At 39.1% G+C, this 22,384-nt stretch overlaps 1 protein-coding gene across 2 annotated transcripts; it reads left to right on the top strand.

Moving 5' to 3' along the window:
- The first annotated feature begins 8,516 nt into the window (after positions 1 to 8,516).
- LOC141633764 (GDP-mannose transporter GONST1-like) lies at positions 8,517 to 22,299 on the top strand. Of its 2 annotated transcripts, none has more exons than XM_074446177.1 (9): positions 8,517 to 9,083; positions 9,745 to 9,961; positions 10,100 to 10,239; positions 18,746 to 18,875; positions 19,484 to 19,582; positions 19,827 to 19,981; positions 20,637 to 20,753; positions 21,590 to 21,687; positions 21,779 to 22,299. In XM_074446177.1, exons 1-9 carry the CDS (start codon positions 9,073 to 9,075, stop codon positions 21,838 to 21,840), a joined length of 1,029 nt encoding a protein of 342 aa, XP_074302278.1. In that variant the 5' UTR covers positions 8,517 to 9,072; the 3' UTR covers positions 21,841 to 22,299. The 2 variants fall into 2 exon arrangements, with proteins under 2 accessions (XP_074302278.1, XP_074302279.1); XM_074446178.1 differs by having other exon boundaries at positions 9,007 to 9,083; positions 9,748 to 9,961.
- Positions 22,300 to 22,384: the final 85 nt, after the last annotated feature.

Genomic DNA, 22,384 nt, shown 5'->3' with positions numbered 1-22,384 from the left:
TTAAAAAAGCAAAATATGATAAATAAATGAAAGTGATTTAACAATATTTAAACAAGGGTAAAGATAATTATACCTATGAAGATGATTCCAAATAATAAAGCAAAGAATAATAGAAGAAAACTTGATTGATTGATGAAGAGTTGTCAATCCTCCAATAATAACCCAATAATCTTCAATTATCCAATAATAAACTTTAATTACTCAATAATAAACTTGAACAATAATTAAGGAAAGATTAATGTGTAATTTTGTGGAAAGATTAAAGGATAATCTATTCTAATCTACTCTTAATCTAATCTAAAAACTTGGTTTAATCTAAGGAAACTTGGTTCAATTGATTATTACAAATGGAGTATATATAGTGGTACATCATTAGGTTAAGCAAGCGTAGATTAGTAAATAACAATGCTAAGTGTTGAATAGAGAATTGCAAGTCCCGAGGGAATGCGCATATCACGTTGCTAGTCCTACCACGATTCGCTCGGATCAGTTTGAAGCATGCTTGGTTCTGGCAAGGAATCCGCTCGGATTGGCATCGGGATGCCAGGATCATGGGGTTCTGAGATGCCCGTCTTGGGAGCAAGACGCTCGGATCATGGGGTTCTGAGACGCCCGTCTTGGGAGCAAGACGCTCGGATCACTGGGCAGAGTGCTTTTCTTTTTTAATGTCTAACAATCCGCTCGTATTGCAGGGAAGACGCTTGTCTTGGGTCTGGGGAGACTCGTCTTGAGTCTCGGGGCACGCGGATTAGCGGACAGCTTGTCTATTTGAGCTCGGATTGTAAACGAACGTCATTTTCTCATCCAGACTCCTATTGGAGTAATTCAAAAGCCTAGACCACTTGATTTTTCAACGCTGTTTCATCGAGCATACTTTCAGAGCCAAAGGAGCAACTCTTGGTTTTGTTCCGAGTAATTTCTTCTTGTAATGGCTTCCTTCTCGTCATCCTTGCTTTTTAGCCTATGATCCTTCTATATACTCTTTATTCCTACATCCTTGGTCATCATTCTTGTCTCCTCTCTATACTAGTCCATCCAAGATCGTCAACAACCTTTCCAATATGCACAAGAGACGGGAATTCCGCCTCATTATCTTCTTTCCTACAAGACATATACAATGCTAAGCAAAATAGGAAGGAATTGACGGATAAAATGGTCATGAAATGCTATATTAGTATACAAAATGGGTTCAATTAGGGGACTAAATGTGTGCAATTAAGAGTCACATCACTATGACAGCGTTGATGAGGAAAGATAACAGGTTTCGTTGGGATAAAAGTTGTAAGACGGCGTTCCAAACACTAAAGGAGCGTTTGACCACAGCTCCAGTCTTAGCATTGCCTGAAGGGTGTGAGAATTTTTGAGGTATATACGGATGCCTCAAAGAATGGTTTGGGATGTGTATTGATGCAGAATGGGAAAGTAATTGCATATGCTTCTAGGCAACTGAAGCCTTATGAGGAGAATTATCCGACACATGATCTGAAGTTGGGTGCAGTTGTGTTTGCTCTCAAGATTTGGAGGCACTATCTTTATGGGGGTGACCTTTAAGGTGTTTTCAGATCACAAGAGTCTCAAGTACATCTTCACTCAAAAGGAGCTGAACATGAGACAGAGGAGGTGGATGGAGCTGATAGGGGATTATGACATGGATATTATATACCATGAAGGGAAGGCGAACGTGGTTGCAGATGCGCTGAGCAGGAAGAGTGTGCATTCGCTATGTACATCTATGTCTTTGATGAGGTTGAGAGATGAGGTGGGGAAGATGGGGATACATATGATACAAAAAGGGGATGATAGAGGGGACTTAACAGTGGAGCCAGATCTTTATGATGATATTCGCAGGAATCAGGCTTTGGATCCTAAGATTGAGGAGTGGAGAGCTGGAGTAGAGAAAGGGACAGTGTCTAGGTTCTCTGTTCATACAGATGGCAGTGTGAGATTTGATGGCAGGTGGTGTGTTCCTAATGATGAGCAGTTGAAAAAGGTGATCATGACAGAGGCTCATTGCACACCATATTCGGTACATCCAGGCGGTGATAAGTTGTATAAACATTTGAAGAAGACTTTCTGGTGGCCTTGGATAAAAAAAGGAAACAACTAAGTTAGTGGCTCGATGTTTGACATGTCATAGGGTTAAGGGAGAGCAGCAACGACCACAAGGTAAGATTCAGTCTCTCGAGGTGCCTGAGTGAAAATGGGAGTCTATCTCTATGGATTTTATAGTGGGTTTGCCGAGGAGTCAATAGGGTAATAACATGATATGGGTAATAGTTGATCGTTTGACCAAGTCAGCTCACTTTGTTCCGATGAAAGATACTTGGACCAAGATGCAATTAGCTTTGGCTTATAGGAATCATGTGGTTCGTTTGTATGGGATGCCTAAGGATATAATGTCAGATAGAGATGCGAGGTTCATATGACGGTTTTGGAAAGAGTTGTAGGAGTTGATGGGAACTACTTTGAAAATGAGTACTGCATTTCATCCTGCGACAGATGGACAGACAGAGAGGATCATCAAGACTTTGGAGGATATGCTGCGAGCTTGTGTAATGGATTTTGGTGGTAGCTGGGAGGATAGATTGGATCTTATTGAGTTTTCTTATAACAACAGCTATCACACGAGTATTGAGATGGCACCGTTTGAGACTTTGTATGGGAGGAGGTGTAGGAGTCTGATTTGTTGGTATGATAGAGCTGAGGCAGTGGTTTTAGGACCACAGATGGTATAGGAGATGGTAGAACAGGTTAAGCTGATCAGACAAAAGATGAAAGCAGCCCAGGATCGACAAAAGACCTATGCAGATTTACACCGTCGTGACATAGAGTTTCAGGTTGGGGACAAGGTTCTTTTGAAAGTGTCTCCTATGTGTGGAGTCATGAGGTTTGGTAAGAAAGGGAAGCTGAGCCAGAAGTTTATCGGACCATATGAGATTTTGGATCGTGTGGGTGAGGTTGCTTACCGGTTAGCGTTGCCAGCGGCTTTGGATAGAGTACATAATGTGTTTCATGTGTCTCAGTTACGGAAGTATGTGAGCGATCCTTCACATGTGTTAGAGGTAGAGAACATAGAGTTGGATGAGTCCTTGTCTTATCTTGAGGTGACACAACATATTCTTAATCGCAAGGTTCGAAAAACTAGACATGGGGAAACGGTGTTGCTTAAGGTTCTTTGGTCTAACCATGAGGTTGAGGAAGCTACTTGGGAGGCGGAGGAGTCTATTAGGGAGCGGTATCCGTCTCTTTTTGATCAGGTATGTGTGGTTACGGGGACGTAAGCATGTTTCTTTTAGGGGGTAGGAGATGGTCACATAAAGTTTTTGTATGCTTTATGTCAGTTTTAGTACAGTTAGTAGTTACTTTGAGTCGGTTTGGGTGTTGGTTGGGAGTTTTGTTTTGAGTGTTGTTTTGAGTGTTGGTTATGTTGTTGTGTCGGAGTGGAGATAGTATGTTTTGTTTTTGTGTATGGGTTGAACTTCGGGGACGAAGTTCTTTTTAAGGAGGGAAGACTATAATACAACGGTTTTCTATGTTTATGGGTACTCTATCGAGTGGGGCTTACTCTGTCGAGTAAGTATCTTTTTACGCAAAACAGTAGTTGACCTGATGGGTACTCGATCAAGTACGTGTGACACTCGATCGAGTAAGGGGCAGTCGATCGAGTAAGTCAGTTACTCGATCGAGTAAGTGCGTATTACGGGTTGTTTTAGCCGGGTTTTGTTAATAACGCGAGATTAATATAAAAGGCTTCCGTCATTCTTCCTAATCACTTTTTAACCTTTCTAAAACCTTTCAAAGAAAAAGAGAAGTTACGTAGTTCGTTGTCTTCGCGTTGTTAACAAATCCTAAGGCTAGAATCGTCGGATTATCTTGTTCTTTACGCCGTTGTGATCGTCGTGTCGTGGGTAAGCTTCTTGTATAATTTTTATAATGATTTGTTAAGTTTGTTTAAAACTCTAATTGGGTAGATTTGGGGGTTTTGGGAGGATTGTATTGATTAGGTGGTAATTGTATGCATATGTGTTATAGGAGGAGGATTCATAGAGGAACGGTATTGATTAACTGCTGTGACGGTCGTGTGATTGCTATTCTAGGTACGGTTTACCTACTCAGTATTGTTTACATGGAATTATTGATAATTGATTGTTGTTGTTATATATCATATCGGTATTGGATTTGGAGTTGGTGATTGTTGATAGTATAATGTGGTTGTTGTATAACTATATGTGGTTTGCGAGGTGCATCCTCGGCTGAGTGGAGTCACTTGCGGGAGTGGCTTCACGCCCTTGATTCGCCTTTTGTGGAATCCGCCACAGAAGGGATGTGCACATTTAGGAACTTGGGTTTATCGATCGGATGAGATGAGCGGGGCTTAGATGAGAACGGTTGCGGTCCCCCACTGGCGGTGTGGAATACTTGTTGCGATGAGTATTCTGGCAGGACTACACACTTTAGTGTGTAGTCAGGTGTGTGGTGATTTGATGGAGATTGGTTTGGTTGGATTGGATTGTTGTATTGCTTTTGTTGTATCGTTTATGTAATCAGTACTGACCCCGTTTAATTGTTTTAAAAACTGTGGTGATCCATTCGGGGATAGTGAGCAGTTATTGAGCAGGTACGAGATGGCTTGCGCGAGGGATAGCTGGGATGGAGTCATCATATGAGTCACTAGAGTCTTCCGCTGTGTCATGAACTTAGTTTATTTCATTTGGTTTAATAGTTTTGAGAAACAGTTGTATTTGCTTTTATCAGTTTTGGGTTTTGGACTTGTATCACTTTAAACTTATTTATTTAAGTACGTTTCTTTATTGTCTATTTGGTATACATTGCCTCGGGTAACCGAGATGGTAGCACTTACATGCTTTAAGTGGTCCTGATAAGGCACTTGGGATATGGGGGTGTTACACCAAGTACTGTCACTGAAAATACAGTCACTCAAAAAATTGTCACTCGAAAAACTGTCGCTCAAAAAAAAATCTTCAGCCACAAACAAGAAATCCAAAGCCACTGAAAAACAAATTCTGGAGGAACAACTAATATTTAAACTATCCAAATCAACTGCTAAACTTAAAGGTGTATTTGTGCCTAAGGTTAGGAGTATTGTAAGCCAAGTTGTTGAGTCAAGTAGATAAGGGACTAGAAGGAAGAGACTTGAATATGGTGAGGTTCATGATTTGGAAGATGATTCTGGCACAGACAATTCTTACAATCCAACTGATGAAGAAGATGTCAATGATGAGGAAGTATCTGAGTTAGAGGCTGTGGATAATACAGTCCTCTGTGGTTTTGACAAAATTGATGATGGATATGATCCATATGCAACTATTGAATGGTCAGTAGATGAAGAAGGGTGGGCCTTAAAAATTCTTGCAAATGGGGAGATATATGATGATAAGGTGTTTGGCACAATTAAGCTTAGGCCTTGGATGCTATTTATGGTTCAAGAGCATTTCAAAGATACTCTAAGGGATTACCGCATTGAAGAGGGGTTTCATATAATAATTGCCAAGGCTGATAAGTCCAGGTACACTGCTGAATGTGCAACTGTGGGTTGTGAATGGAGAATCCATGCTAGTGTGTTACAAGATGGAACCACTTGCGCTATCAAATCCATCAGGGCTGCAGATCATGGGTGTAATGGTGTGAAAAGTTATAACCCCCTGGCAAATGCTGAATGGGTTTCTAAGAAACTTATTGAAGACATAAAGGCAGATCCTGCAATTACAGGGGAGTCCATTCAGAAAAAGCTAATGGAAAGGTATGGCCTGAACATGAAGAAATCCACATTGTATGGAATGAGGGACAAAGCTTTAAAGCTTATCAATGGTGGCCATGACCAATCTTATAGATATTAGCAACTTACTGTGAGGTAGTAAAGCTAACTAACCCTGGATCTTATGCTATTTGTGCATGGACTACTATGGACACCCCTGAGAAGCCTCTGCAATTTAAATCCCTGTTTGTGTCATTTAGTGCTTAGTTTAAGGGATTAATTGGAGGATGTAGAAGTTTAATAGGGGTGGATGGCACACACTTGAAGGGTAATTATGGAGGTGTGTTATTGTCAGCTATAGCTATTAATAGTAATAATGAAATCTTCCCTGCGTCTGTTGGTGTGGTTGAGACTGAGAATAAGGAGAGTTGGTCCAATTTCTTTTGGCACCTAATATAAGTCTTGGCTGAAAGTGGAAGGGAAGACTGGAAAATTATATCAGATAGACAAAAGGTATTAAATTTGTAACTGAAACTGAAAGCTATTTAAGTTGGTGTTCTTTTTAACTTGTTATAGTACACTAATTCTTAATTGAAACTTGTTTTGAAGGGAATTGAACTAGCTTTGGATCAAGTGTGGCCAAGTTGCTATAGAAGATTTTGTGCAAGGCATTTGTGCAAAAATTTCAAGAAAGACTATCCTGGACTTCTGATGCACAAGCTATTCTAGAAGCTAGTTAATTCCTATTCAAAGTTCACCTTCAAAAAGTCACTAGAGTCTTTGGTGCAGCATGGTGGCTTAGGATGTGGTAGGTGGTTCTAAGACTTAGGAGATCATGAGACATGGGCCAGATACAGATTTGATCCAAGAGTTGCAAATGATGAAACACATCTAACTTTATTGAGAGTTTCAATAGCACACTTGGCATACATAGGAACAATCCAGTCTTGTCTCTACTTGAAGGTCAGTTAATGATTCATCTTGTGTATCTTGACGGTCAGTTAATGATTCACTCTCTTGCCATGAATAGAACACTAACAATTTGCATCATTTGTAGGCATTAGAAAGATGTCCATAGTCAGACATGCAACAAGGGCTCAAATTACAGATTCATGGCCAGATGATTGCCCAAACATCAGACAGAGGCTGAAAGTGCTGAAAAAAGAATCAAGGTTCTGTGTGGCATTTGCATCATCAGCCAAGGCTCAGTATGAGCTACGTGATGGGAAAACATACCTTCCTGTTAATATTATAGATAAAACTTGAAAATGTGGCCAGTGGCAAATATCTGGAATACCCTGCAAACATGTCATCCGTGCAATCATCACTGCTAACAAGGACCCTTTAGACTATGTAAGTCATTGGTTTACAATGGCCACTTATAAGGTTGCATATGAACTACAAATATTACCTATAACTGACCCTGAGCAGTGGCCAACTTTGGACTGCCCAACCTTGGAACCTCCAACACTGAAGAGGTCCATTGGCAAACCATCTAGAAACAGGAGGAGAGAGCCAGGTAAACAGAGAAAGGGGAAGAGGTCCAACATAGTTAAATGCAAGAAGTGTGGATGTTTTGGCCACAACTCCAAGACATGCAAAGGAGGGTACACAGCTAAGGAGAAGCGACAGTTACAAATACAAACAAGGAGCCATGTTGGAACATCTGCTAATGCAAGAAGTGTGCCTGAGATAGGGGAAGGAAGCCAAAGCCAGAGCCATGTTGGAACATCTTTTTGTGGGATTGAATGAAGTTTCATTGCATGAAATTATCAATCCATGAACTTGTTTTTTTTTTCAAATATGTCGTCACTTTGGCAATTTTTTGGGCAGCTAGTATGAGTTAAACAATGTGTCAATGTAAACATTGCCTTAGTTTGGCTTCTGTTATATGATGCCTTATTTGTTTCCATTAATCCAGAGACATTTCTTTCCATTAATTGACGCCAAAACTGAAGTAATCCAGAAATTTGTAAAACATCAAACAAACCACTCTTTTCCATTAAATTAATTTCAAGGTTTTCCACTACATTTTAATCACCGCAACTACAACAACAAAGATGAAAATTAAAGCATTAAACATAAACATAAACTTCATGAAGGTAACAATTCTTCAAACTTCAACTTAAACCCATTAAGCTCAAATTTAATTACATCTTCATTCTTCATCTTCAATCCCATGCACTCTTCATCTTCATAATCATTCTTCATCTTCAACCCCAAAGCCTTTTTCTTAATAACATGTTCATCAGCTAACCACATAACAATTTTGTCGCAATCAAGACATTTGAAATACGCTTTCCGCGGATTTGATGTTGAGCCCGATATCTTTAAAACCGCATTCCTTCCACATAAATTGTATTTTTGTTTTCAAAAATCAAGATCTTCAATTGGGTGAAGAATACATTGTTAAGATAAGAGGAAGATAAAAGGAGGGTGAAGAAAATTGGAGGATTAATAATGAAATAAGATAGAGGGATGAGTGAATTATATAGGGGAAGTTATGGAGGGAAGATTTGGAGGGAAAGATTGAAAAAAATGGGGGGAAAGTTTTTGGGGAAAAAAACAAAAGAAAAGCTAAGAGTGCCAACTTGGCACTTAACGTCTAAAATAGATGGTGTGAGGGAGTTTAGCTACAGAGTTAATAAGTTGTTATACGAAAGGGTACAGATGGAAAAGTGAAAACTTAGATGATATTATCACGACCTCTCTTTTCATACTCACAAATTGAAAAAACCCTATTATGTACCTTCTAATAAAAAAATCCTAAATATAAACAAGTCTAATCAGACGATTTTACATGGTAAAACCGTACTCGCCTTTGCATAAGACGGCCACCAAAACGTGAAAGGTAACCAACCCCGGCCGAAGGAGAGGGTGGTGAAAAGCCTAATGTTGGCGAAGAACAACAACTAATTTGCGCTAAACAAAAATGGACCACCCTTGTGAGTTGTGTCAACATACCTTCTGATTTCTGACCAAACCCATCATTGACATTTTTCTTGCATAATTAAGTTTTTGATTTGAAACTCCCATTAATATTTTGGATCTCCCAATTTTCCAAACATTTATATATAAACTCTTCTTCTTCCTTAATATTTCATTCCTACCCACTTTGCAATAATCTTACTCTAACCATTATTACTTATCTACTAATCAAACTGTTACCTTTTTAACTCCCTAGTTATTTCTAATTTGGGTATTTCTCTACTGATCATTTACTTTTTTGTGTAATTAGTAACAAATTTACAATCAATTTATCAATTAAGTTCCAAAGATTCAAGCTTTTTGTGTTTATGGTGGTGCTTGTTTTGAGTATTCCCTCTTTGTAATCAGTTTTTCAGCTTTGTACCCAGATGGGTTCTAGGTAATTACTCCCTTTTTTAAGTTTATGTTTTTAAGAATTGATTAGTTTTAAGTGATCATATAGTTTAGTGAGCTTAATTTGAAAGTTGCCCTTTTTTATTGTCTGATATTACCTCAGTGCCTCAATGGCTCCAGCAAATTGCGGGATAAGTGGTTGTTAGATGTGCTTAATTTGAAAGTTGCCCTTTTTTGTGCTTATATTTGGAATATATGTGGATTTTCGTAGAGGTTGTAATTTTTCCATAGAAATTGATGTAAAATACTCCCTCCTTCCCGATCATTTGCTTATCTTCTTTATAATTTGTGAGGGTTATTTTAATCAAAGGTAAAGAGGCAAACGGAGAACTTTGGATTTTGGGAGCTTTTATATTCAATTGAGTAAATGTGGCTTCTTTATTGGTCAAGTGTAAGAACTATGTAGGACTATAGGAGACATCATTTTGAGAAAGTTGTACCAATAACATTGATATGGGTTTGGAAGGAATCTTTGTGCAATTCAACTTACAAGTTTGAATTGATTGTTGAGCTTGATTCATACTCCGTCGACTCGTTATTTGTCCCTTGTTGATTCAATCGTGGATTAGTGATTGATTTTGTATGATATGAAATACTCACTAGTCATGTGAGCTCAACTTTTTTTCCCTCTATTGATCTTCTTTCAGTAGTGGACATTCTGGAGATGAAGTTGACATTGAAAATGGAAACATGGAAGGACAGAAAGATAGAGTACTCCGGAGTGTCAAATCGGTTAAGATACCTAATCAGGCGTTGTTGTCGGGATTGGCTTATTGCATTTCATCGTGCAGCATGATACTCATCAATAAATGTGTCTTGTCCAGCTATGACTTCAATGCTGGTATATCTTTGATGTTATACCAGGTAATTCAATTTTTTTAGTGTACTAATATTTCGTTAAGGTCATTGTTCTTGAATGTTTGAATCTCAATGCTATATGATTTTTCAAGGGATTAGCTAATATTTGATTTTCGTGTGACTGGTTTCTTTTTCTGTTTGCAGAACTTGGTATCTGTACTTATTGTATCTACATTCTCTGTTTTGGGTGTGATCTCTATGGAACCACTAAGATGGAGGCTAATTAAAGTATGGTTCCCTGTAAATGTTTTGTTCGTGGGGATGCTCATTACAAGCATGTTCAGGTAAACACTTCCTTTCTCTTACGACGTAGTTTCTTTGAAGTACTGGTAAAATGGCCGTCATGAATTAATGTTAGATCCTGTAGCCCCGTCATATAGCATTGTGATTTGATTTGTCTATCATCATCTCTCATATCACTCATGGCATGAAAGTACTTAAAAGACATCACTTTAAAATGTTCATTCCTTTTCTGAAAGGTTTTTCATGTTAATCAGTGATTAGTCTACAAATCCTCTGGGGCACTTCCTAATGATTCATTTATGTATAGCACATTGAGATGATTACACCGGTAGTGACTTTGGATATCATAGTGTTGCCTATTAGATAATTTTTATTATAAAAATAAAGAAGCAAGTGAGGATTAGAAGTCCTCATTACTAAATCAATGACATTTACAAAGTACCCAAATCCTATTGAGTTGTTGGTGTTCCTCTAAAGGAATTTGCTTCCATAGCTGATAGTGTCAAATTGTGACGAGTCAATAGGTTAATGTTATATCAATAAACATGCTTGATACCGGATTTTAGTTGGACTTGTTGTAATATACCGGTTTGCACTTTTGGTTGTAATTTTAGAGTCTTAGCTTATAACTTACCAAGGCAAAGAAGGAAAGCAAAAGGAAAGCCAAGGGAATAAGTGCAAAATCAAGAGAAGCAAGCAAAAGGAAGGAAGAATTGAAGCCTTGACATGCACAAACAAGAGCCAAAATGAAGAATTGAAAACTCGGTTTCACAAGGGTCAACTTCAAACGAGTATATCTCGAGTTCTAGACCTCGTATCGATGCAAGGCCAATTGGAGGTGAAAGCTTGTGATCTTAGCTTTCCAACGGTAGGTCACACGCCCCGTTTATCCAAAAACGAGGGAGATATGGCCTTCGCAAGATCTTCTTTGTCGATCGAAAGCGCGCGACTGCGCAATTGTTTGCGACACTGCCCAAATCGCGCTGCAATTCCAAATGCGAGCTTAGGCGCAGTCGCGCAAACAAGGTGCGCAAATGCGCCCGATCACAGCAAGAGTTAATTTGGCGCAGCCTGCGCATCCTGCGCAGCTCTGTTTTACGGGCTTTCTATTCCGCATTTGGGCTTCTTAAGTAAGGATCTTTTTAGGTTTCCGTGAAGCCATATATATACACAAGATTGGAAGACCTCAAGGGACATTCACCTACCATCCTTTCATCTCATCTAATCTCATTTTTAGGGTTCTAATCTTGTAATAATTTAGAGACTATTTCCATTCAAAGTTGTAATCTTTCCTTATTTCTTTGGGTTTTGAAGACTATGGAAGGCTAAATCCTTCCCTTCTTGGTGTAATTCATCCAAAGTCTCCAACTTTGGTATTGTAAGACTCTTTTAATCTCCTCTTATTTATCTAATGATCTTTCCTTACGCTTGGACTTATCCCTTTTAGATCCGCAATGCTCCACCTGAAAGCTTCCTTGTATTTGTGCAAAACATCCACCAATCTCCTTTCTTGATCACTCTCAAGTTTTAAGTGGTTCTTAGGTTAGATTCCGGATCCCTTCCTCAATGAGGATTGAGGAGTATTTATAGACTTTCACCTTTTGTCATGTAGTGGCCAAGTGGGCCAAGTGGCATAGCAGGTGGAAAGACTGATCTACCCTCGGCCGAGGGACCTGGTTTGAAATTATGAGGGGTAGAGTGTTGTTTGCCCCAAGAAAGACGTATTTCAAGTGTTCGGGGAGTGGTTTTAGATTGGGGGTGGGTGGCTTAATGATGGATGGAAGTGGTCTTTCCAGGGAGGCCTCTAGGGGAAGAAATTTGGATGGGTTGTCATAAGAATAGGAAGAAAAACATGATTCGATGCGCGAGTCGCTTCATAGGCCTTGCGCAGTGCGCATTTATCACGACAGTAAGACTAAATTTTGCGCGACTTTCAAGCGCAGTCGTAATCTCGGTTCTTTATCTTTTCTTATCCCGTTTTCAATCATCATTATTTACCAAAGCTTTTTCGACCAACTTCCCCAAAACCCCATCTCAAAAACCCCATCTCATTCACTCCAAATCAAACCAAATCACCTTTTATCATCAACAAACCTCCTTCTCATCACCAATTTCTTCACCAAATTCGTTCTTGGCATCAAAAACACCATCAAACCTCCTATTTTCTGACAAAAATCCCCCAATTTCCCAAACCCTAGAATTTTTCCGGGTTGATTTGAAGCTTTTTCAAGTGGATTTCTGGGTTACCAAGGGATTTTTATGCAACTTTCCTCTTCATTCAAGCAAGTTTTGGGAATATTCGGGAAGGTATAACAAATTTCTCCACTCTCTTTGTTTCCATTGATTTAATTCACTTTACTTTGTGTAGTTGAGTTGGATTCTTGCTTGTAATTGTTATTTGGGGATTGTTGGCAATCATTTTCTGTTAGGGAAGGCAAATATTCAACAAAATTACCTTAGCTACACAAGATTGTGCTAGTGCACACAAGGTGTTTGTTGAATTGCCCCTTAGAAAATTTTTCAGATTTTTGGTCGTTTTAAGTGGTTGTTTTTGAAATTTTTAAAAGAGAACAAGATGGTTTTTGGTCTTGGCAAGGGAAAGTCTAAGAAGAAGGGTGAATCCTCAAACCAACCTCCACCCATTGCACCACCCAAACCTTTTAAAGGGGATGAAGGGTTACCAAACAACACCAAGACTTACTTTAAGTTCCTTGAGAGTAAGCCCTTACCGATTTCAAAATTCCTTCACCCGGGGACCTTGAGGGACATGGGGATCTTTGACCAAACCCTTGCCTTCCTCACCAAGGTGGGATTAGAGAGGTAGATGAACCTCCAACCTCATACATACTCCGCCTATACCTTGGAGTTCCTTTCTACCATAGTAATCACGGGGGAAAGAGGGAATGAAAGGGTGAGTTTTAGGTTAAACAAGACATGGCACACTCTAACCTTTGAGAGGGTAAGGGAGATTTTGAGGATCACCAAACCACCTTCCCCCATAAACCTACCGGCACGGCCTTGACGATACTGGTGTGCACTCACGGGGAAAACACACCGGACAAACAATGACAAGATCTCCTCAATCACAAACCCCCCCATCCGGATTCTTACACGTATGATTTCGTGCTTCTTCTTTACGATGGGGGAACCTACCAAACTCAATGAGGGGGTCTGTGAGTGCATTTGGGCAATGTTGCCCGAGGGGGAGGGGGTGCCGGATTGGGCAAGGCTTTTTGTGGTCGCTGCATCAAAGCACCGAGAAAAGAAAGGGAGCATTAATCGTGGAGGTTTGGTCACTCTTTTTGTGGCTAGCTTGGTTGGGGATATTCCGGATGAACAACCTCGAGTGTGGGGGAATCACCTTTATAATGAAGCGGGGTTGGTGGAGACCCATATGATTCAACCTTTGGACACGGTTCCATGGAGTTGTCATTGGTTGGGGGAAGGGGGTACCCAATATATGAAGCTACCTTTGAATGGACCCCTTCCAAGTGGGCCAAGAGCCCGGGATTTCTTTTGCCCCGCCGAGGGCAACCTTCCCAACCCACCCCCACAAAGAATGAGGAAGAGAAGAGCGGTTGAGTCTTCCTAAGGCCCACAACAAGAGGAAGAGAGAGAGGTTGAGATAATTGAGGGGGGATTCCATGAGACCCCACACATTCCTTCGTCCTACCAACCGCCTCAAGACACTCCTATGTTTGAGGCCGGGGGTTCCTCAAGTCCACCTTTAGCACCATGGCAACACCAAATGTTCAAGTACTTTGAGTAGACCCGGGGGACGTTGGAAGCAATTAGTGGGAGGGTTGAGAGCTCCCATTCTTGGCAACAACAACAAGCGCCAAGATTGGAGAGTTTTGATCAATTTCGGAAATCTTTTGAAGAACATAAAAGGTTGGGAGATGAGGCCGAATTGGCCCAAAGGAAAATTCTTGAGGAGATTGCCAAGAGGCAAGAGGAGTCTCTTGCATGGCAACAACAAAGTGCCAAGGCTTGGGCGGAAAATCAAGCCATGTGGCAAGAGCAAAACAAGTGGCGTGAACAAGTGAGCCAACAATTTGGGGTGCAAAACGAAAGGCACCACCAATACCTTGAGGACTCTTACTATGACGCTCAAGCCCATGAAGACTCCTTTGGCCTCATTCAAGGCCTTTTCGGAATGACTCTCCACCACAATGAACCAACCTATCAACCCACCATCAATGAAACTCAAGTCAATGCGGCCTACATAAGGGCCCAACAAGAAAAAGAAAGAAGAGAAAGAAGAGAAAGAAGAAGAATGAACCGGGGGGCATATTAGCAAGGCGAAGGCTCGGGCCCCTCCAACTAAAAGTTTGAAGAAGTTGGCACTCCCTCACATTGAGGACAATGTGAAATTTAAGTGTGGGGGAGTGAGAAATTGTAACATATGTAAATTGTCTTTCAAGTCAATCCAAAAAAAAAAAAAAAAAAAAAAATTGAAAATTCCGGCTAGGTGAAAACCCACAAGGGTGGGCACCTAGGCAAGATTGGAAAAGGTGGCCGAGGACGGAATGAAAACCCGAAAGGGCATTCCGGGCAAAATGAAGAATCGAGTTGCGAGCCACCGATGAGAGGAAAGGAAAAAGTTAAGGTGAAAACCCGAAAGGGCACCTTAGGCAAAATGAGGGATTTTCAAACAAAAAAATCGAAAAATTGAAAAATGCAACACCAAAAAGATGGAGGGATAAGAAGGGAGCAATAAGGAGGGTCTTGGAAGGAGGTTAGATTTAGGATTTAATTTCTTTTTGAGTCAAAGAAAGTTGTTTCAAATTGGTGGTTTTTCATGTTGGCTACTAGGTTGTTGATCTTTGTTGGTGTTTGGCCAACTTAGTAGCATGACTTGCATTGCTTGGAGTGATAAGGGGGTGATATAAGGGGAAGATGAATGAGTTGAGGATTGTTTAGGTCACTTTGCTATTGCCTTGGGATAAGGCAAGAGTGACCATTACTACCTTGGTGATATAAGAAGGGTGGAGATGCGTGATGAGTCGGCGTTGGTGGTGTGTCGTATCCGTGTTTGAGGGAGAAATAAGGCGGGGGAGTGAGTGAAGAGCTGTGTCAAATTTGAGTCAAGTTATTTTCTTTTTAATTGGTGGTTGTGTTTTGAGGGAGATATAAGAAGGAAGAGGAAAGGGAAGAGTGATCATTCTCTCCTACACTCTCTTGTAGACTTCATGGTTGCTTGTTTCGGGTTTTGCTCGGGACTAGCAAAAGTCTAAGTGTGGGGGAGTTTGATAGTAATGTATTGTGTCGGTCTAAGAGGGTGATTTTATCACCCTCGTATCTTTTAATATGGGTCTTTTGGTACATTTTTCCTAACATTCGGCAATTGGTTATGTGGTGGTAACTTGTGCACTTTAACTCGGTTGGGCACTCAATCCTTAATGCATGGAACCCGAGCGGCAATAGAGCACCTTTCAAAGGTCAAGACAAGGCACAAGAGGATCACTTGTAACCCGAAAACCAGTTGGGAGAAGTAGGAATGAAGACTAGAAGGAATGAAGGCAATTGAAGAGGTCTAGCTCGTGGAAAATAGAAGTCCAAAAATGCGCAGGTGCGCACTATTGCAGCAGTAAGAACAATTACTTGCGCACTGCGCGGCTACTTCTATCATGGGTTTTCTAATCTTCTTTTTGGGCTTCTTAAGTGAAAATCTTTCTAGGTTTTCGTGAAGCCCTATAAATACCCGAGAGTTTGAAGACCTAAGACATTCACCTACCATCCTTTTATCTCATCTAATCTCATTTTTAGGGTTCTAATCTTGTAATAATTTAGGGACTATTTCCATTCAAAGTTGTAATCTTTCCTTATTTCTTTGGGTTTTGAAGACTATGGAAGGCTAAATCCTTCCCTTCTTGGTGTAATTCATCCAAAGTCTCCAACTTTGGTATTGTAAGACTCTTTTAATCTCCTCTTATTTATCTAATGATCTTTCCTTATGTTTAATCTTCATGTTGAATGAGTTTATGTTTGGGTTGGCCATCCATGCTTCTTATTTGTTCAACTATTGCAAATTCTAGAGAAATGGTTTAATCTATCTAGGATTGTTTGGAGCAAGCTTGTTGTATGCAATAAGTAGGAAATTTCATGTCTTTTCTCATTTGTATGGTTTAATCTTGTGAGAATTGATCCTAGCTTCTTGTCTTGGCACAACACTTAATGCTCATGTTTGATTTGCACTCATGGTTTAATGAATTGTTGATTAAACTTGGAGGACATGCATAGATGGTTTAATTTGTGCATGTTATTTTCTTGACTTGAAAGTATTGGGTAGAAATTAGGAGGTGAATTATTAAAGAGTTAAACTTTACCATTGTTGGTTACAAAGGAAGAATTGCACCAAGTTCTCTTAATTATTGAATCATATTACTCACCAAGTGTTTGTTATATTGCTTGTTAGACTAAGATTGCAAATTTTCCTTTGTTTCATGTCACCAATCAACTCAAAAACCCCCCTTTTCATGTCTCTCTATTGTTTGTTTGCCATTGTGAATAACAATTCAAGTATTTAGCTTAAAAGACCTTCTCTTGGGACCGACCCTTAGTTGCACTATATTATTTTATCATTTAGAGTAGTCTAGAGTATAGTTTGGCTTATAAATTGTTAATTTGGTGGCTTAATTCTAGTATTTTACGACACCTAGTTTTGACTCTACCAATAGCCTTAAACGGAAACGACATCCTCGGATCATAGCGAAGAGAATGAATTTGTCCTGAGAATATTCGTGAATTCTGTTAGTTGAATATGTACCAGAAAGCAGCTCAACCAGCACAACTCCGAAAGTCCGAAGCAACTTCCTCTCTTTTTTAGCACCCAAATCCAAATATACCTTGCTCCTCATGGAATGCAGTAAACCAATGCTGAAGGCTGAAGGGAATAAATAAATTCACCATGATGAAATAATATCATTGATATAGGCAACTAGTCGGGATTTCAATAGTTATGTAATTTGTTCTCTGGATAACTTTCGGAAAGTCTGAAACTCCAACTATTTTCAGTATGCTCGAAGAGAGAATACTGAAACACTCTTATTTCTCATGAGGCAGGTTCTGGACATGTTGATTACTGACCTCTCCAAAGCCTTCTATGATCCATGATGGTGATTTATTTAGGATATTTTAGTACAAATATCTGTTGCTCAGTTTAAAAAGAACATTGCAATGATATAGGTATTCTTTTGGCTTGCTTTTGCATAAGCCTTACAAAACCATTCTTTGCTTACTTGCTGAAGTTCTATCATTTGGCAATCTGCAAAGTCAAACGTTTACCTTTTGTTTATATACAAAATAAGAGGCAAGGGAAGGGGAAGGAGAACGAAACAAGGGAGCTTTCACCCAAATCTTTCCTATGTTGGAGGGATTTCAATTCGACTTGTAAGGGGGGAAGTGGAACCCCTTCGAAAATCCTCCATCCCAACTTGCTAACCCAAAACGAGAATTTGCATGCCTCCCTTTCCCTTCCCTCCCTCTACGTGCAAATATCTCCATCCCATCAAAGGGTTAGAACTTCTTATCTTTGAAGCATGAGTTCAATATAGTGATTCAATGGATCAAAGCAAGGACAAGAAAACAAGATTTGCCTTTTTTGGAGACTAATAAGCTAAAACGTGATGAAAATCGAAAATTGTACTGTTCTTACTGTTCGCTTGTCAGAATTGTGTCAATGTGACGCCATCTTGTGCATATAGATTAGTTGATCCATCTGGTTGAGAATATATGTGTGCTTCTTTTCGTCCTTTCTTCTTTAAATTATCGTTTTACTTTGCTTGTGGAAACTGTCGATGAATTTTCTCACTTGTAGTTCTGTTAAGTGTATCAACGTCCAGTCAGCCAGTCGGGTCCATGTCTTGAATCTTGATTCCTAAGAGCTAAAGCATGTGCATTTCTTTGTGCCTTATGGAGAATCTACGTGAGCTCGCTCATGGACACAGAGCTGTCTAATTTTTGGTTGTAGTCAACCAGTGAAAAGCATTGCATCAGTTTCTTTCTTCTTAGGAAACAAGGATCCTACAGCAAAGGGCTAAAATTCGATCACTGTGATAATTTAGTCATCAATCACATACAACAAACTTTTCCAGACCCTTTTGCAATTTTGTCCCTCCAATTACAGAAATTTCCTATTATCTCTAACAAAAAAAACATAATCACGGTGATTTTTTTTTGAGAAGAGTCAGTGATTTTCAGACTCCCCTTGAAAGCGTAATTCTGCGCTTGTTTGAATATTTATTGTTTATCGCACTATTGGAGCTGTGATTAGACTGACTTTGTTGGTTGCAAAGGTTATCTTGTTTGTGTTAGATGGAGTTTTAGCTACTGATCTTAAGACTGTCTACAAAGATTTATGGTCATATGTCTCTTCAATGATCTGTTATGACATAAAATTTCTGGTCATCAGATTTTATCTTTTGCACTCTTGAACTATGTGCTATTCTTACTTTTTCTTATTTCTCTTTGTGCTCTGTTTTTGATACTATGGCTACTTAGTTTCTCTCAACCTTCTTTGTCATTAAACTTGTTCTTTCTTTGCAGTTTGAAATACATTAATGTTGCAATGATTACAGTCCTGAAAAATTTCACCAATGTAATAACGGCAGTGGGTGAGATGTATCTGTTTCAGAAACATCACGACAATAGAGTCTGGGCTGCATTATTCTTGATGGTAAGTTTTATCTGTGAGTTATATTTTGTTCAGTTGTTTCATTTTTTGCATAAGCTTTTTTTATGGTTATATTGTGTAAGTGTATTTTTCATATTCTATCCTCCCTCTGTGAGGGCTAATTGGGTAAATCACAAAGAATTGTTGTTGATTTGTTACTTTATTGGAGTATAAACTTGTAATTATAACTTCATTATTGCCTACTTCAATTATATGCTTTTAATGTGTAGGTCCTGTTATTGAATGATCATTTGAGGCAGTAAGAGCCTGAGTGCTTAATAAATGAGTTATATATCGAACAGGACTTACTTCAACATTCATATATGTTACTCCCTCCGTTTAAATCCAAGTGCCCCGTAATTTCAAAGGTCAAATTCCCCTCGTAAAAAAGTTGGCACTTGTGCACTACGGCTGGGTGAAAGGGAGGGTGTTTTTTCTATAATTCAGATCAGTTATGGAAACTTCAAATTGATACTGTTGCATGGATTTTTTTTTTTTTTTTTTTTTTTTTTTTTTTTCTTATTTCTAGCCTGTTGCATCTAAGCTTTAGATTTTTCAGTATGTCTGCCATGTTATCCTAAACTTACAAGCTATGGTATGGCTTTTTGCAGATCATTTCAGCCATTTCTGGAGGAATCACCGATCTGTCATTCAATGCTACTGGCTATACGTGGCAAGTTATCAATTGTTTCTTAACTGCATCTTACTCTGTGAGTTTTCAGTTTACCTGTGTGGTTGTGATATGATATCACTGTGTTTACTGTAAACCATACATATCACAAGGCTTATGCTTCAATATTTCTTCTTATGCCAAGGTCCAAGCCTGCATAATTGTTTGCATCTTAATGATAAGTCAAGAAAGTTGTTACCGTGTCTTCAAATTTTCTTGATACTTCTTTTTTCAAGATCATTTTTTATTTAATTAAATGTTTAATGTTGTTTGTTATACTACAGCTGACATTACGTAGGGTCATGGACACAGCGAAGAAAGTCACTCGGTCAGGAAACTTGAACAAGTTCTCAATGGTTTTGTTAAATAACACTCTCTCATTACCTCTTGGTGTTGTGCTTATATATTTATTCGACGAGGTCGACTATCTATATGAAACGTAAGTATCTTGTATTGCTCCTCAATTTTTTCTCTTATTCTTCCCTTTGCTTTATGTGTAGTCTCTATCTCTGTCCATATTTTTTTTTAGTAATTTTGTTATTAACTATGATGGAATTTGACTTCTCATAAAGTCATCTTTTCAGTAGATTCAGTGATTTAAATTTGAAGGTCTGATGATGAACATGTCCTTCATTGTGCTGGGTGTCTAATGGCTTTCTCAAGTTTGTGTTTGTCTTCATTGCCCGCTTTCATGTGCTGTATTTTTTTTTCCTGAAAACTTGCTAGCCAGTAGCTATTATCAAGTACTCAGTAGTAATAGTCTTTCAACTAAGCTATATCGTAAATAGGATTTAGAGCAATGCCACAGATATTTGTTGGCATGAAGTATTCTGTGTCCTCCAGAATATGAAGAATAACCTGTTAACTATGTTACTCCGACACTTCACTTAGCTGCCGTGTCAGGTGTTCGACATGTATCGTGCCGGACACGACACTTAACTTCAAACCAAAAAGTTGAATAATTCGCTCAAAATAGCCCTTATCCGACACGTGTCAGGCACGACACACTGTCGAAGAGGTCGGGGTAACACAGCCTGTCACTCCTTCGTTTGCTTCAATGGCATGACTTCTCATTTGCTGCGTGACGTTGACAGGCCACTTCTGAAGCTGCCGAGTTTTTGGCTAGTGATAACACTAAGTGGATTTCTTGGTCTGGCTATAAGCTTCACATCTATGTGGTTTCTTCATCAAACAGGAGCTACTACTTACAGGTATGCTGAATGTGTTATTTGTGATATTAGTCTCTTTAGGATTTATTTTTTAAGATGTTTCCTTTTTCTATTAGCGAAAGCAATTGTTGTTTAAGGTCTTTATTAACACCAACCCTTTGTTTGGATGGAGGGAAGGGAGGGGATAAAATCCCTTGTTTGGTGAGTAATTTGGGTTGGATAGATTTCGAGTAGAGTGATTTTCTTGTAACCAATTTATCTTCCATTCCCTAAGTGCTGTATTTGTTCCTTGATGATATTTGCGGGAGGGAGATGGAGGGAGCCACCTCCTTGTCTACCCTCGTTTTTTATCCAATGAAAAGGTACACGTTTTCTCCTACTCAGTGCAGGATGTGAACTCTATAACCAAGACCTTGTTCAGAGTATAGACTATACTCTTTCCATTTCAAATAGCGCCAAAAATAATCCAGATTCTTTGGTTTTGGAATATGATGGAAAAAAATGGCTCATCAAATATTATGAACCTCTTTCACTCTGAAGCAGCACTCGACACTATTGATGCAAATTTAACCGAGGGCCTTCCTAACACAGCCTTTAAAACACAAGGGTAAAGATTTGTGTATTTGATCTCCTATCTTGCGGTTGAGAAGATAGGGTACTTTTGTTGTTTGAAAATTCTTTGAACTGATTTTAAACTTTTGCCATTTAGACTCTTGGGTTTTGCATATGTTAGCAAGAAACTTTGATTGATATCCTTATGAACTAACTTCCCTACTGACATTTTGCTGCCTTTCTATTAATTATACGATTGTCGCTTCGAACTTGGGTTTTTTGTGCTATTTATAGTTGGCTAACAGCCTAGGTCTACAAATTTTCAGCCTTGTAGGTTCTCTCAATAAAATCCCTCTTTCCATCACCGGAATAGTTCTGTTCCATGTTCCAACTAGCTTGCAAAACTCAACAAGCATCCTTTTCGGTCAGCCTCTTGCATCTTACGAGTCTCTTAAATTAATGCTTATAAACAGATTAATGTTCTCCTCGGTAACAATGATATCTTCATTTTTTAGGTCTCTTGGCCGGCGTGTTTTTCGCCCGAGCAAAACTAAAGGAGAAGTCGCAGTCTGGATAGTCAGAATCTCAAGTAGATAAGGTGGCTGACTGACTATTCTCCCAGTTAAATCGGATTGACTATTGATATGGATGATTATTCTGGCAACACTGTGGAAGAAAGACAAGATTGAATTCAGTGTACAGTACAGGTCAATGGATTCCTAATTATGAAGATGGTTATGGCTCCTATATTTTTGTTCTCATTCTAAAGGCGCGGCCTCTTATTTTTTGTAATTTTTGTTTAAATATGCTGCAAAAGAGGGGAAAAAACCTGAAAAAAAATTCCGATTGGGTGAATGTTTCCTTCTTTTGACCTCTTAGCTAGTTTTGTCTACCTTTTTTTTTTTTTCGTTGGTGACTAAAAAACAATCATGGGTGTAATTTCATTCAATTCAACCTAATGTTTATTGATTATAGACAAAGACATCCCCTGTAGAAACCCCGGCTTTTTTTATTAGAGATGTGGACTTTGACTATATTATGGATAACCTTATACGGAGTACCAAGGAGCTGGCTTGTGTAGATGTGTGTAATTTGTGCACCAGCGTACTATACGTATTAGA

This window comes from Silene latifolia, chromosome Y, assembly GCF_048544455.1.
Source record: "Silene latifolia isolate original U9 population chromosome Y, ASM4854445v1, whole genome shotgun sequence".
NCBI classification, from domain to species: Eukaryota; Viridiplantae; Streptophyta; class Magnoliopsida; order Caryophyllales; family Caryophyllaceae; genus Silene; species Silene latifolia.
The sequence above is the reverse complement of the archived record's forward strand: the minus strand, read 5'-3'. Positions and strand labels throughout refer to the sequence as shown.

What these genes read in the sequence shown, in the direction of transcription:
- LOC141633764 (XM_074446177.1), top strand. An exon ending in GTCGACTATCTATATGAAAC is followed by an intron (nt 19,982 to 20,636) that starts GTAAGTATCTTG and finishes TGACGTTGACAG; the next exon opens with GCCACTTCTGAAGCTGCCGA. An exon ending in ACAGGAGCTACTACTTACAG is followed by an intron (nt 20,754 to 21,589) that starts GTATGCTGAATG and finishes ACAAATTTTCAG; the next exon opens with CCTTGTAGGTTCTCTCAATA.